The sequence below is a fragment of the Coloeus monedula genome (genome assembly GCF_965178545.1).
Source record: "Coloeus monedula genome assembly, chromosome: 3".
NCBI classification, from domain to species: domain Eukaryota; kingdom Metazoa; phylum Chordata; class Aves; order Passeriformes; family Corvidae; genus Coloeus; species Coloeus monedula.
In genome coordinates, this window is record NC_138783.1 from 99,547,559 (window position 1) to 99,563,147 (window position 15,589).

The following is a 15,589-nucleotide window of genomic DNA, read 5'->3' on the forward strand; positions in this document are numbered from 1 at the left end:
TTGCCCTGCCGCCAAGTTGCCACAAGTTGGAGCCGCCCCCCAGCCGCCGGGCTTCGGCCTCGGCGTGAGACAATACCGCGGGCTGCGGGGAGGAGGAGGAGAAGGAGGGGGCGGGCGGAGCAGCCCTCACTCGCCGCCGATGGGGCCGGGCCGGCCGGCGCTGCGGGGCGGGTAGGGTAGGTGGCTCCGCGGGCGGCCGCCGGCTGGCGCTCACCGGGGAGCGGCTGGCAGAGGCGAGCCAGCCCCGGCGGCGGCGGGCGCTCCATGGAAGACGTGGGGCTGCGGGGCGGGCGGGAGCGGCTGGCCGTCGGTGACTCGCGGCTCGGCGCCGGGCTGGTGGAACCGGGGCCCATGATGATGATGGTGGAGCAGCGGGCAGCTGAAGGCTACAAGCTGGTGGAGGTGCAGCTGACCGGCGGAGCTCCCTGGGGCTTCACCCTGAAGGGCGGACGGGAGCACGGGGAGCCCCTCATCATCACCAAGGTGAGCGGCGCCGGAGCGGAGGGGAGGTGGGTTCGGCCGGCTCCATTTTGCCGTGCCCGCGGCGGTGACAGCCTGGCCGCTCTGCCTGCCCGGAGCCCGGGGCGCAGGTACCGCGGGGCAGCGCGCCCAGCGCAGGTGCCGCCGGGCCGGCTCCCTCCGGGGCTGCTCCGGGGCCCCACGACCGCCGCCAGCGCCCGGGGAGCGGCACCGGAGGGTGAGGGGTTCATTCCAGCAGCTCTGAGGGCAACAGGTTGCTGGGCGCAGGCAGCCTGGCGGCTCCGAGCTGCCGCTTTTGGCCGCTTGTATACCCCAGGAAAAAGCCGGCGCCGTCGTTGTGGGCGCTGGTAGCTGGCTGGGGGACCCGAAACCCTCTGCTGGGCTGTGCCCTCCCTCTTTTCCCTGCGGGCTCCTGGCGCAGGAGGGTATGGGGAATGAAACTCCCAGCTCCGAGGCTGAGTTTTCTCCGCTGCCGTTGCACTTGCAAATTCTAAGTAATTAGGGTAGCCTTTTGTTTGTCCCTTCTTCCTTAAACAAAAAAGTCTTGTGGATAGTGACCAAATCCATGCACCGAAGGCGGGGGGAGGGGGACGTGCTTGGGTATATATGCACTTTCTGGTTGCCATATTTTTTTCTTTTTTGTTTTTTTTGGTGGTTTTTTTTTGTTTGTTTGTTCCTTGTATACTTGCAGGTTTAACTCAGTGTATTGGACATGAGTTAAAGAAATGCAACGCGTTTTCTAGAAAATGTTTTTCATCTGGATGTGTTTTGACTTAAGAGCCCCCATTCTTAGTAATTGTTGAGTTTTGCAGTTAAGACAGCTTTCATGTTACACAGTGAAAGCACATTAAAATAGATCCATATGTTGTAGTGGAAAAAAGTCACATTAGCAAAGCACATTTTGCTCAAGATCTGTCAGAAAGTTATATATATGCTTTTGTCTACAAGTCCTCTGGACTCTGCCTGTTCCCGTTTTGAAAGTGCCAGAGAGTGTCAGAGGTCAACAAGTCCTGTTTTATCCACAGCAGAAATTATACTAATCTTATTTTTCAGTTGGTTTTGTTGTGAGTTTTGTAGTTGGTTCCCTTCTCCCACCCTTGAAACAACTGTGTTACGAACTTTCCAAGTGAGGACTTCTCAAACTATCTGTTTCTAGATCACTTCCGTAGTGCTGTTTTTCGAGGAACAACAGTCAGTCTCAGATGTATATGCTGAAAAATGACCGCAAGGCTATTGGCTGCTTACTACTGTCCTGAATTACAGACTGGGAAACCTGGGAGCATTTGAGGAAAGGAGAAATGAGCTATTTTGCTTTGTATGTATTAGCTATTAAGTGCCAATTCAAATAATTCCACCTTTCTGGTAATGGCCAATAAGTGCTACATCTAAAGGCTGATCAGTGATACTTATTCATAATGTTACTTAGGTATTAAGTAACAGGCTTAAGTATTTGTGGCATGAGGATGTGGCTGTGGTATGTGGAGAGTGTCTGTGCTTGGGAACCTTTTAAACTGGGTCTGTTGCAAGGGACTAATTAAGTGGAACCACACAGCTGTGCTGCTGTGTTGAAGAGAAGTCTGGGTCCATCTGTACAGACCTGGGAAAAAGAAAGAACCTGGGTCCTTGTGTTTAAATTTTTGTGTGTATTTTCATTTGCCATTGTTGGATACACTGATATAAAACTAGTTTTGAAACCAGGGATTGGAACTTGTGTTCAGGACTACAGCCCAGGACTACAGCTCTTAAGCTGCAAAATTTTCCATTTTGATTTGGTCTACCCATGTTTTGTTTTTTTTACTGTACTGTTTCTAGTGGTGGAAAGCTACTTGGAAGAATAATTTAATACCGAGTGGTTAAAACAGTCCCTCCTTGCAGGTGATGTAAAGTTTATCTTCTCAGCTGAAGACAGCCCTGGACTTGAGTTACCCTGTTCCTGAGTGAGGATTATTGGGCTGCCATGGATGAGGAGATGCCATTTCACCTGTGCTTCTCTCTCTGTGGTGTGTGTCCTTCCTTCTCAGGTAGACTGATGGCTGGTCAGTGGGAGACCCAAGAAAACCCAGTGGACTAAATCCTTTGGGACACCTGTGGAAAAACTCCTGGTTTTGTGGATTCAAACTGTGGTTAAGCACTAGCTGGCTATGAAGCTGTCTCTCTCTAATCCAGAGCATCTCTAGGGAAGTGAGGGTGGATGAGGACAACTGCCAACTCTGAGAGGAATGTGACAAGGTGTGAATGGAGTCTCAGATAGCAGCTGCTTAAGAGGGATTTCTAAAATTCTGCCTGTCTCTGTTTTTACAGTCTCAAAAGCAAGATCAGCCTTTGAAGAAAGTTGCATCTTTATGTAAATGCTGGGAAGTCTGTGTTTGTAAATATTTCCTGCTTTCCTTAGCATATGTGGCACAACTGCCAGAGAAGTAGCACCAGAAAATACTGTAATTGAAAAATTCATGAGCAAGCGTGTATGTTGTTCACTTTTCAGCACTTTCTGTGTAATACACTTCTCCATTTCTCTGGTTGTGTGGATATTTCACTTGCTGATAGGATGGGAAATTTATTTTTTCAGGTATCATAGGGAGAGTCTAGGACAAGTACTAGCTGCATATACTATTTGGGAATTTTCTTAGCTGGAAATCAAGTCAATTAAAACAGGAGTGTCTTTTGATCCACTAAACTGCCAATAATCAGAGAAGGGAAGGCATGCTAAAGAGGAGAAAATGTGTCCAGCCTTCCCAAAGGTGTAAGCCTGTGCTCAGCTGCTGCAGTTTTGTCTCTGCTCATTGCAGCAGGGTTGCACTGGCTGACCTTTAAAGGTCCCTTCCAACCCAAACCGTTCCATGACTGATGCTGTGAGGGAAGTGCTTTGCCCCGGGAGAGGTCAGTGCACAGTCACAGTGCTGGTGCCCAGCAGTGGGGCCAGCCCTTGCGGGGTGGGCAGGCTTCCCCTTTCGCAGTAGCATTTCTTTCTGTAACTGAAAATTGGAGAAATAGTCCAGAAATAGTACCAGGTAGGCAGGGTATGAAGTTCACCTGCCAGACGCAAGCCTTCTTATTTCATTATTTTTTCCCTTGTCCTTTTTGTTATTGCTGCAATAGGTACAGAGAAAAATGGTGCATGATACAGCTTGCTCAGTCTTTAAACATAGCTGGTCTTCTAAAACTTGCCCCACCCAAGTGCAAATGATTTTGCTAATATTTAAAAAAAAAGTCTTTTAGCATTGTCACTGTGTTGCATACCATTATTTTTTAATGTCCCTTTAAAAAAATGCTTTACATTTTTTCTGATCTCTGCGTGTGTGTGATAACATTCCAAAACTAAATTGCCCAAAGGCAGCTTGTTCTTGCCTGATTTGACATCTTGAAAGAAAGGACTTGCTTTTTACAACAACATGTGTATTTCAACAGAAGGTGAAATGAGAACTTTTAGGACATTAATTATAAGTCTCACAAGCCTCAGTTTGTATTTTCCTCTTTTTTTTAAGAAACAACATCTGAAGAGGGAGATCTTACTGGAAATAATGAAAATGAAAAGTCAGAGTGCTCAAGTGTGAATCTTGTGAAAATCTCCCATAGCTGCATTATCTTGATTACTTTTACTTTGAAAGTGCTCTTATCTGAGATGCCCAGCACACAGTGTCAATCATACTGTTGATTGTGGGTGGTGGATAGAAAGTCATTTCACTTCCTGTACTAACAATATCCTTAGGAACTCTGAAGTTGTTCTGCAGTCAGCTTTATCCATATTACATTAATAAATATGAGAATATTCTAGTTTATGCATTTCAAGGAAGGTTGCTGTATCATTTAAATAAATTTCTCTTTAGTATCAGCTTTACAAGAGCCTACAGCTATACATCCTCAACCTATGATCTCATTGCAGTCTAATCGAGGCTGGGCTTGGCTGGTATTTCAGCAAGATTTCCAAGTGAAACCTGGACTGTTGCAAGAAGTTTTGTTGTTGATTTAGTAGATAGTTTTGTCTCCTGATTCAGTGCTGAATTCATGCCCCAGCTGGAGGTGCTGTCTTTTAAAAAGAAGGAGTATCAGACAGGCTCAGAACTTTTATTTTCTTTATTCCACTGTGCTTTCCTAATGTGCTGTCTATGGTTAGGTATGAACTGTAATTTCTTTAACCTAACAAACATTTAAATTGTATAAAGAAGTGCTTCTCTATTAATTGATAGTTTCCATGTGACTTGTATTAATTTGTTATTTCAGTAGTAAGTGATTGCTGGTTTAGTTAGGTAATTCTTTATTCTTTGGCCTTAAACCTGTAACTAAAAGCAATTACTTGCATCGCCATACTGCAACAATATTTAGGGTGGAAAAAGAGCTTTAATGGTGCTGTATATAAACAAATCAATAAAAAAATACATAAACACAAATATCAGTTTCTTCCCTCAAGTTTGGTGTTTGAGGTGAGCTGCATTGTTCGTAGATATTAACAGTTCTTAAACTTGGCTGGGAAGCTTGATGTCCAGAAAACCAGCATTTAGCAGTAATCCTGTGAAATTCCTGACTGCTTCAACTTAAATGCAGCCATTCGTGTAAATAGCTGATTTATAAGGTCTTACGAGGCATTGTACTGTGGCCAAGAAGGAATTCTAATCTAGGTCTTCATATCCCAACAAATTTCATTCACTTCCTTCAGTTCTAGAAAGATAATACATGGAGGATTATTTGTTCTACTTTGTTTTCTACTAATTCTCTCTTGGTCATCAAACCCAGGCAAAATTACTGATCTGTATGGGTCAGAATTTTAACAAGCATATTAATGAGCAGTTTTGAAAGAATGTATCAGATAATGTTCTGTGTTTCTTTTGAAACCTTTATTCATCTTATCTTGCAAGAGGGGCTTATGGTCTGAATTGGACCTCTTTGTGTTGTTAAATTTGATAGTTGAGAAACATTAAGAAATGTGTGTACATTAAAATGAATGTTTTAGGCTTGAAATAGTATCATGTAGCTATTTATATTTTTTTTCCCCCTGCCAAATATGTTAAGAATTGGGCTTTTTTCAATGCTATAGAAACTATTCTGAGTGGTGTTTTCCTTGGAGCCTGGTTGTTAGATCCCAGGTTTCTCTTATTGGAAGAGAGGAGTTGGCTTGCTTTGATGCAGGAAGATCTTATTGCTTTTAATTTGGTAAGCTAATTGATGAAGGGAATGCTCTCAATTTTAGTACTTTAATGGCTGTTGAATGACCTCTTTATTATGACTGTTAATTTACTGGCAGAATGGAGCCCACCACCCTCCTGTGTGGTGTAAATGATCTGGCTGTGGAAGTCTGGTGCTTGAGCGGTTGGGTTTGCAGGTGGTTTTTTTTGTTTTTGCAAGAGCTTTAACAGTTGAAATGGCACCACTTTTGGAAATTGCATTTGAAAGTTATCTTGGATATTGCCACATGTGTTCTAAAAACTGTGTAAGGAGTTGAAAGAATGGATTAAAGGCTTGTGACTCCAGAAGTCTCAAGTCAGTTGCGTTGCCTGCTTAGCAGTCGAACAGTGTGAGAGTGGGGTTTAACGGTGTGTGTGCTTGCAGTACTGAAATTGCAGTCTTCCTTTGTGCATGTCACACTACATTTCAGGAGAAAGATCTTCCAGAGGACTCAGTGTGCTCTTGTTTAAAATCAGAACTAAGCACCTTCCTTACAAGCAAACTTCCAACTTTTGGAAATACTGATTGCTTCCGAATTGTTGTTTTTTATCTTCTCTGCATTTCCCTCTTTCAGCTACTTGGGCAAAAACTGTGAAATATATCATGATTTTTTAGTTTAAAAGAAAACACAAACAAAATCATTCATGTCTGTGGAGTCTGCCAAAGGAATTGGTGTGTTTTGTAGGAATACTTACTGCAATAGGAGTGAGACAGCTGGATTGACTGTTTGAATGCTTATTAGTTTGGTCTGTTTAAAGGACAATTTAAACTTCTCTGGTTGTTCATACTTTTCAGTATGGATTTTGGATGCTGTCATAGACATTGGCCTGAAAATAAGAGATCTGCAAGACACCTCTAGTTACTGCTTGCTGTTGTCAGAGGTTTGCCAGTAATGCAGTTCATTATCTAGATATCCATCATGTTTATGGTTTTGTTTGTTTCTTTTTTAAGAGGAAAACCAGTGTGGGTATGTGTGGTGTTTATACATATGCTTTACTCAGTTATTCAATAGTCTGTACTTATTTTTATCTGCAGACCTTGATTCCTTGTATGTTCTCCTGCTTAATGAGTGTTTAAAGTATGGGAATGTGGAAAGAATAAGGTAAATGGGAAGTGAAATGTGGTCATGAATAGATTAGAGGAAACAACTGTTTAGTAGTAACAAAGCCAGTATTTTATTACGTGAGCTTCTTCTCAAGAAAAACCATTTGTATTTAGTCTTCCTATGCATTTGTAATCTATACATAGGATTCCTGATATGTATATGGACGTAGTTTTGTGGATGAGTTTGTTATAGAAGTTTGAGATAGGTCCTAGATATTAAGGAGACTTTTTACTTGCTGTGCATGTAAGAGATACAGTGCATGAAGATTTTCACAGGTAAAGTAAAAATGGATGCAGTTGTACTGAGACTTCATTTAATCTTTGAGAACTTGCTTTTGGCTGTCTGTTTTGAACCTATTTGATACTGATGCCTCTATAAAACTTAACATAATTCTGGACTTTTGGGTTTGGGCTTGTTTTTCATTTGGAGGGTTTTTTTTTTTGGGGGGGGGGGGATGTTTGCTTATAAGAAACAATCTTGGAACTTTTCGAATTCCACAAAGCATAGTATTTTCAGTTTCTTAAAGGTTATGCAGGAGGTATGCTGTGCTCTCCTCATCCCCTCATACCCCCCCCCCAAGAATATTATCACTACTCTGTGGGGAATTATTGGAAGTTGTAATTTTTGTACAACTTCTAACTTCACAGATGTGGTCATACAAAAGCAAGAAGGAATGTACGGTTTATGGCATGGGTAACTGAGTGGTTTAAATGCATTCATTCAGTGACAGGAATAGTCTACAAAGTTTTGATCAGGAATCAGTTTTCTAAAATCAACTTGATGGACTTTTGAATTTGTTTGTAACCTCCATGTATGTTTTGCCAAGCAGCAGACTTCCGCTGGTGTTCATGTGGGTTTAAGATGAATGTTTAATAGAAGGAGATCGTTTTGAAAAGTGTTTTGTAGTATTTAAATTAGACAGAACTTAAGTGCTCTGATTGCTTTCTGAAGGTGCTTACCATTTGCTGTCAACTGTGTGAGAAGCTGAGGAAACCTGTGGTTCCTCAACACATACTGTGATGCTTACATGGGTACTCGTAGTAAGATGAAATATTAGTGAGCAAGATAATTCTCTGTATTTGCAGCATGTGTGTGTGCATATACTGAAAATATTTAAAAAAAATTTCTTTCTCAGATTGTTTCTTAGCATAGCTTTTCAGTTTGGTTTATCAAGCTGATCAGGGGATAGTTGTAACCTACCAAAGACAACAACACTTATGAACTTAGGAGGGAAGTTCCTTCCCTTCTCAATAAATTAATACAATACTAGTGTTCAGTCTCTGATTAATTCAGGGCATTTTTGGTAATCACAGATCTGTTATTGCAGATAAGAGAATGGCATCTGCCACATAACAGATTTTTGTGGGGACTTTTTAGTGGCCTTTGTGTGCAGGTCATTGTGGTGTGCTGGTCTCCAGGCAGAAAGATCCAACTTACTGGTAAATGCTGGAAATGCAGCAAATTGCGACTTTGAGAAACCGAATAGCTTTTATCAGGTACACAATTCTTGGGTTGGCTCTTAGAGTAGAAACAGATGGAGTTGAGTGTTTGATGATAGCAAAGAGGTAGTTATTTCAAAGTTCCTCTGAACCTTGATGAAATGCCAAAATCTGCTGAAACCTTTGAGCTGTGTAGTCGAAAGCTCAGTAGCATTGGCACTGAGGGGAATGCCTCACATCCTGTCCCTGTACTTCTCCTATCTCATCCCATATAGAAAGGAAGACTTCCCCTCTGCCACTAGCCCTACTTTCCCCCCCACTTAAACCTGTTCATTTCTGAATTGTTAGATTAATTGAAATGTTTAAATTCCTCTTACTTACTTAGCAACAGCTATTAACTGATAAATGAGCTAGGGAATACGTTGTCATGTTTCTTAGATGCGGATTTTCTGAAGAACTGTACTTAGTAATGAGGGTTTTTTTAAAGATTTAGAGTGGCCTGTTTTTCATTGTGGTACAAGAATGTGAAACAAATCTGAGTGTCTGAAAGACAGAAATAGGTAACATAATAGGGAAATCTACTGCAGTGCTTGAGAGGCTGTATCCCTTTGGATAGCTAGTAACAGTGGATGTTCATCCATTCTTGCAGTCATTTCTCTAGCTGAATGAACTTTCAGAAAGAAAATGGATCATGATCAAAGTTGTTCTTGTTGTTGTGATTGTAGGTGGCCTTATTGGCTCTTTTATTTACTCCAGGCTCTTTGCTGTTCTGTCCGTCATGTTTCTAAGATCTAGACCATTTCTGTACTCACAGTACAGAAAATACTCTAGACTTTTGCTGTGCATTTGTGTCATCTACAACAACAGGGTGTTTAATGTTCTGGTAATAGCAGAGAGGCATCTGAGAGTTATCTCTGAGCAGTTTGGCAGAGAGTCTAAGAATGCTTTTGCTGGTGTGTGAAGGTGAATTCAGTTTGGTTTTGTGGAAATCAGCATAACCTACTGAGACGAAGACAGCTTTTTATTTTTTAACAATGGAAATTCATGAACTTCATTTTAAGTTGTGATTTGATTGTTTGGGGTTTTTTTAAATGGAAAAAGATCATGTAATCATGAAACTTACTTGAGACAATACCCAGAGCCTTTTAACATGGCCAGACTTTTTAACTGTAGAGTAACAAGTTCTTCGTCCTCAGTCCTTCTATCATATTCTCTCTGTAAGAGACTTGCAGTCAAGTTTGGATAGCTGAAGGAGGGAGGGATCTGTCAATGGGGAGCATGAAAATACAGTAAATTTGTTTAGAAATGATGCACAGGTACCTACTGCTTTACTTGAAATTGCCATTTCAGTACTTTTCCTCTTCAGTAAAATATGTGATTGTTCTCAAAAAACCTTCACGAAGCTATACAGATTATTTTGGATTTTTTTCTCTTGAGATAAAACATGCTTAGTTACACAGTTGCTTTGAAGGCTTCCAACATAAATTATGAAATAAAGCAGTGTTTCCCAGTTTCCCAAATACATATAAACTAGTCAACGTTCTTTAGGAAATAAGTTTCTGATTTGGTTCAGTGAATACTGTAAAAAGTTACTGTTTGGGGATAGCAATACTTTATTTGGAAGCTGTGTATTTTTCAGTAAAATACTCTAATATTTTAGGCTAGTATCATAGAAACATGATTTAATGATAAAGGAAGTGAAATGCTTCCTACACAGTGTCAGTTAGTCATCACTATGTTAATTTTCTTAAACAAATTACATGCAAAAATGGGTTTGTGGGTGTCTCGCTGGCTGATATCTGATGTAGTGAATTATCCAACTCCTGATGAGTATTTGGATTCTGGATAATGCAGTAATTACAGTATTGTAAATGGCTTTATTTTCTCTACAATTACATATTTTGCTGACCCAGAAGCAAGCAGAACATTAGATTTTCAGCAGAAGCATTTGCAGTTGTCTCCTTTTTTTTTTTAAATGGAATAACAAAACATCCATTTCACAGCCATTCTTTCAAGTAAAAGAAAGATGCAAACATACCATGTTGATATAAAGTAGTGTTCTATTGGGTGTTTATATGTGGAAAGAATTTTAGGATAACGGGGAAAACTTGAAGCTTCGTGTGTCTGTTAAACATAATTAATGTTTAGAATAATTAATTCAAGATTTAAGAGAACTATATACTTTAAAAACCAGATTTTATAAACAGTTTGTAATCTGTTTCTTACATGAATACTTCGGTCAAGTGTCTTTATTTCTAAATAGAAAGGCTCCTGTAAAATTTTAAAAAGTGTCTTGTTCTGAGGCTGGAAGATATGATATAAATACTGAATTCTCTTAAATGCAACTCTAATGTCATAATGCTTCTTCTAAATTTAAAAAAATTGGTAGAACACAACTTTTAATTTCCAAGGTAATTTTTTCCCTTTAAACTATGTATTCTTAATATGTATAAGAACTTTCTTACTTCTTACTCTTTTCCCTTTATCCTGTTTTGTAAAAGGTAACACTGAACAATTTTCTCCCCTGCTTATAAAATGGAAACTACAGTGATATATTAGTAAAATAAGTTTTTTCCTACACTCTTTACCTTCTGGGAACTCGATGTTTTTCCTGTCTGCTGGGGAAGATTGCTATCGCGACCAAGGAGCAGGGCTGTGCCTTTTCTGACACCGTGGAGACCTGAGGAGTTTCTGTGATTACTCAGTCTCTTGTTAGGGAGGGGTTTAAGACAAGTCTTTTGTTGCTCAACTGAATTTCTTCTGTCTGATTCAGGAAATCGTCATCTTAACAAATATTGTAGCCATGACCTGTTATGTCAAAGGTGTTGGTGATTAGAATATGCAAGTGAAGATGCATGTGGCTCTTTGGTGGTGGTTTGCTTCCTTGAAGCCAGTAATGGGTCTGGGTTGGCAAAGCTTCAACACAGAATCCTATCAAAGCAAGGAACTGGAAATTTAGTGCATTGAAAATTGGGAGAACTAGTAAATTAATTACCTCTTTAGCCGTGGGTTGCTTCTATACCTCTGTGGAATTGTATGTCAGCTTTGCCTCTGATGATGAATAGAACTAACCATATTTCACATAAGTCTGTTTCTCATGAAACAGACCTGATGCAGAAGGGCTGAAATATTACAATGACAAAGACTTTATACTCTTTCTAGTAAGACCCAGAACACAAATATTTGAAAGCCCTGGTGGTATACAGAGTTGTGTCAAAAGGCTATAGCTGTGTAATTCTGTAAATTTTTCTTCATGGCAGTTGCAAGCACAAAGTATTGTTTTATCTACAGTGTTCATCATAAATAATGTACTGAAGTGTACAATTAGATCTCTGTTTACAAAATTAAACCCACTACCTACCCAAAACGCACAGATGCTTTCAGTGCCTCAGAAAAGTAGAAGAGATGAATGGAGTGAGGTGAGTCAGCACCTGAGTGTGAGGCAAAAAAATCCAGAATATGGACTACTTATATAGTAGGCCAACCAGCCATTTGAAACATTTGTTGGTAATAAAACTTCATAAGGAAATATATTTTTGTAGCCAAAATGCATCCTTGCTGACCACTTGAATTTCCTTCAATTTCTGATGATTATGACCCACTTACAGCTCTATAGTAGAAAGATACTGTCAGTGATGAAGATTGATGATGATTTATAGTTTATAATTGTCTAAGGTGATAATACAGCATACAGGTTTCTGCAGAATGAGGGGACAATGTGCATGTTTTCTTCTAACTGCAGACAAAATAAAAAATTCAGTTTGTCTGCACTTTACCAGCAGTAATTAGAGACTACTGTCTGTATTGTGTCAATTGGTACAATCACCCTGCAGTTCAACCTAAAGGTGTTGGGCTGGTGGAGGCTCCACCTTAAATCCAGTGCTGCAAACATCAAGTCTTTAGCAACCTGGTTTATTTTGCTGAAAGCTGACTGGGGAAATGTTGCATGAGCAATTTAATTATCTGATTAGAGGGAGTGGAGATGAGCAGCAGGGAGTGGCAACATCGTGGTATACACTCACATGCTCTGCATTGACTTAAAGGCTTTAGTCCAGCTGACTTCCAGTGAAAATTAAATTGAAGTATGGAAATAATTTGAAAATGTTTATCTCCTGTTTTCATAAACAAGCATTTTTGAATCTAAAATGTGTTTGGCCCTCTTCTGAGGACAAAATGGACATAACGTTAATATCAGAGTGAAAAGAAAATTACTTTGCTTGTTTTATTTTTTTTGCTACCAAAAAATACTTGACATTTGACTATCTAGGAGAGCATGTTCTCTTAATCAGCACTAAATTAAGTCATGATGTATTGTAGCTGGGTCAGCCTCTCTTATAGGTACCTCTGCCTAAAACCTTGGAATTTTCTGGTACATTTGATTGATACTGGCTGCAATTTTTCATGGCCAAGTTTTCTTAGAGTTCTTGGGAAGTTTCTGTGAGGACTTTTTTTGTACATCTTATTTTGATACTAAATAAAATTGGTTGTATACCTTTCAATGCTGTATTGCTAGTAATTACTGCTTTTTAAAATGCTTCGGAACTTTGCAATGAGTGTGTTTTTTTTTTTTTAATTTTTCTGATTTAACTTTGTTAACTCTGGATGCCCCATCCCTTGGAGTGTTCAAGACTACGTTGGCTGGGTCTTTGAGCAGTGTGGTCTAGTGAATAATGTCCCTGCTGATGGCCAGGGGTTTGGAACTAGGTAATCTTTAAGGTCTCTTCCAAACCAAACCATTCTATGATTCTATTTATCCATGAAATTTAGCACTAGAATGTTATCCTGTATGGTTGTAAGGAATGTGGGCTAGGGTTGTGTATGTGTAACACTTAATTAGAGAAATCTGAAATAATTTTACAGAGTGATTTGGTATTTACATTTTATGTTTTTTTAATAGCTTTTGGGTTTGTTTTTTTTTTTTTTTTTTTTTGCTTTTTACTTACTGTTTGGTTTTTTTTTAAGAGAAGGCAAAAGAAAAGTGGCATCCTAGTGTTGTCTGTGTAATTTTATCAGCTGAACTGCATTTTCTAAGTAATTTTCCTGTGGGAGTCAGCATTAGAAGGGACTGGGGTACCTTGTGCACTGGGTTTAGGTAACATTCCCTTGCCAAAAGAATGTTTGGATTCAAGAACTTTTCTCCAGATTCTGGAGGGAGGTGTGTTGTAATTTCCTCTTTCTGGTGCTTGGGCCCAGACTTTTCTGAATTTCCTGAACCCATTCGAGTGTTACCTCTTCTTACCAAAAGTCTTTTTCCCTTATCGTTTTCCACATGAGCGATTCTGGATTCAATTAAATAGTCAAAATCTTCTTTATTTACCAGTTTCTTTCACTGTGCTATTTCCTACCCTAGCTCCAAAGCTTGTCTTGCCTTTAAAGCCCCAAGCCTTCAAAATGTTTAGCATGAAGAATCTTCTCTCAGGACTTGCAGTTGATTGAGACTTCTAATAGCTGGGCACTTTTAAAGGTCAAGTGACCTAAGGCATGACATCGTGGATGCTGAATACTCCTTTTCCTGAAGCAGGGGTCACTATAGTGTTTCAAATGTAGTTGCCAGTTTTATTTCTTAACACAAGGATTTATTTTCTTAATTTTATTTCTTCATTTGTTTCCTGGAACTCAGTGAACCATTTCAGTTGAAATGTAAGAAAAATCAATGTTTGAGCTTTACGTGCTCAATGGAGAGTTTCTGCCTAACTAATTGAAGTATGGCAAATTCATCAACCACTGAAAGAAAATATGATCTCATAATGAAACAACTGAACAACTTTGATTAGTGAAGTGGTTAATACCACCTGTGATTAATTACTGAAATGGATCTTGGAGTAAGATGAGGATACAAGATCATTTTTGTAAAACCTTGGCTTAGATACTACTTTATTAGAAAGGTGTAATATGTAAATAAGAGCAAAAAAAAGATGTCTGTACTTTCTGTACCATAAATTTAAATACAAACGAACAGGAACTCAAGAGCTTGCAGGAAGAGCAGTGATTTTTGTTTTTGTAGTTGTATTTGAAGTTAATCAGTCTGGGGTTTTTTTAAATTCAAAGCCAGAGTACACATAACAAACTGTGACCTGAAAAAGTATCCTGTGAATTTTGGTATGCAAGAGAGCACATTGTTTTTTCTCTGTGACTCATGCAGCTAAAACATCTTATCCAGCTTTATTTTTGAAGACAAGAGTGTCTAGCAAGATTAGGGGATTTTTTGTAGTATTTGATGATAGTTGTCCAGGTCCTGATTAAATTTTAGTAAAGCACTAGAAAAATGTGTCTCCTTTCTGAGATACTCGGATAGTTATTTCCCTTTCTGATTAGGCTGTGAGTTGAGGCAGAAGGATTGTGATATAGTAGTTAGGCATTTTAAACAGCAGATCTAGCTTTAATGTACAGTGTCAGAAAAGGAATTTTCCATTCTTGAGTACGTATTGTTAAAGGCTTGAAGTTTTGGAAGGAAAGCAGGAACACCTTATGACCTCCAGCATATTCAGCGTTTTGATTTTGAGGTTTTTTTCTTTTAAAAAAACCCTGGCATTTCAAATGCATTTTGTTCTTATCTGATTTATGTTCACAGATCCATTTCCTGAACTGACCAAAAATCTGATGATGGATGCCAGTTTCTTCAAGGGTTTCAAAGTTATGTATTAAAATTAAATCTTGAAGTTCATAACCTTTGCTTACTGAATGCTGGACCTCAATCTCAAAGCAATGGGAAAAAACCCAAACCTGTAAGCTGTACCTTGATTACGGCACTTCTTGTAATGCAGTGCAGGTTGTGCACATGAGATGGGGACTTCCCTTAGAAGGCAAGAAGAGACCAAGGTTTTTAATGTGAAGTTTAAGATGCAGTGGCATCAAAAAAAGGGATAGTGCAGGGTCTTGGGTGTTACAGTCAAGGTTGCAGTCACCATAAATAGGCAGGTTTTTTAATCTGGGCATGACAATGGACACAAGCTTCCAGTTTATTAGAAGTATGTTGAAAATCTAGTATGGTGCTGGAGAACAGCCTGAGTTACTTAAAAACTGACAAAATGTATCTTACTCAAGGAAATTGAAACGCAGACCAAAGTTCAGTGGATCTTTAATCTTAACAAACTTGAAGACTTGGCTGTGTTTGAAATAACAGTAGTAGTTTCTAACCTTTAGCAGTATGTCTTGGAACTTTGTTTTTACGTTTACTCTTGCTTGGTGGCTTGTTGTTGGTTTTTTTGTGGGTTTTTTTTGAAAGATATTTGCTTAATGTGAAACAAGTTACTGACTCAGTGTCGGTGTACCTGGAAGAAAGCAGATCAAAAATAAAGTTGGATTGTGAACTGACAGACCCTTTTAGTATTCTGTCCATTCACAGTTTCTGAAGAAACCAAAGGGTACATTTGGATTCAAAACCGAAACGTTTTGAGTTGTATGGTGG

General features: G+C 39.4%; 1 protein-coding gene across 3 annotated transcripts in view; it reads left to right on the forward strand.

The window, feature by feature from the left end:
• Nucleotides 1–264: 264 nt before the first annotated feature.
• The window catches only part of SHROOM2 (shroom family member 2), a gene marked incomplete at both ends in the record, with an annotated part of 115,821 nt that continues 100,496 nt past the window's right edge, over nucleotides 265–15,589 (forward strand). For 2 of the 3 annotated variants that reach the window (XM_082278100.1, XM_082278102.1), the window contains one exon: nucleotides 265–483. In XM_082278100.1, the coding sequence (XP_082134226.1) occupies nucleotides 265–483 (219 nt within the window). The remainder of the gene's footprint in view (nucleotides 484–15,589) is intronic. The other variant, XM_082278101.1, reaches the window with a different exon arrangement.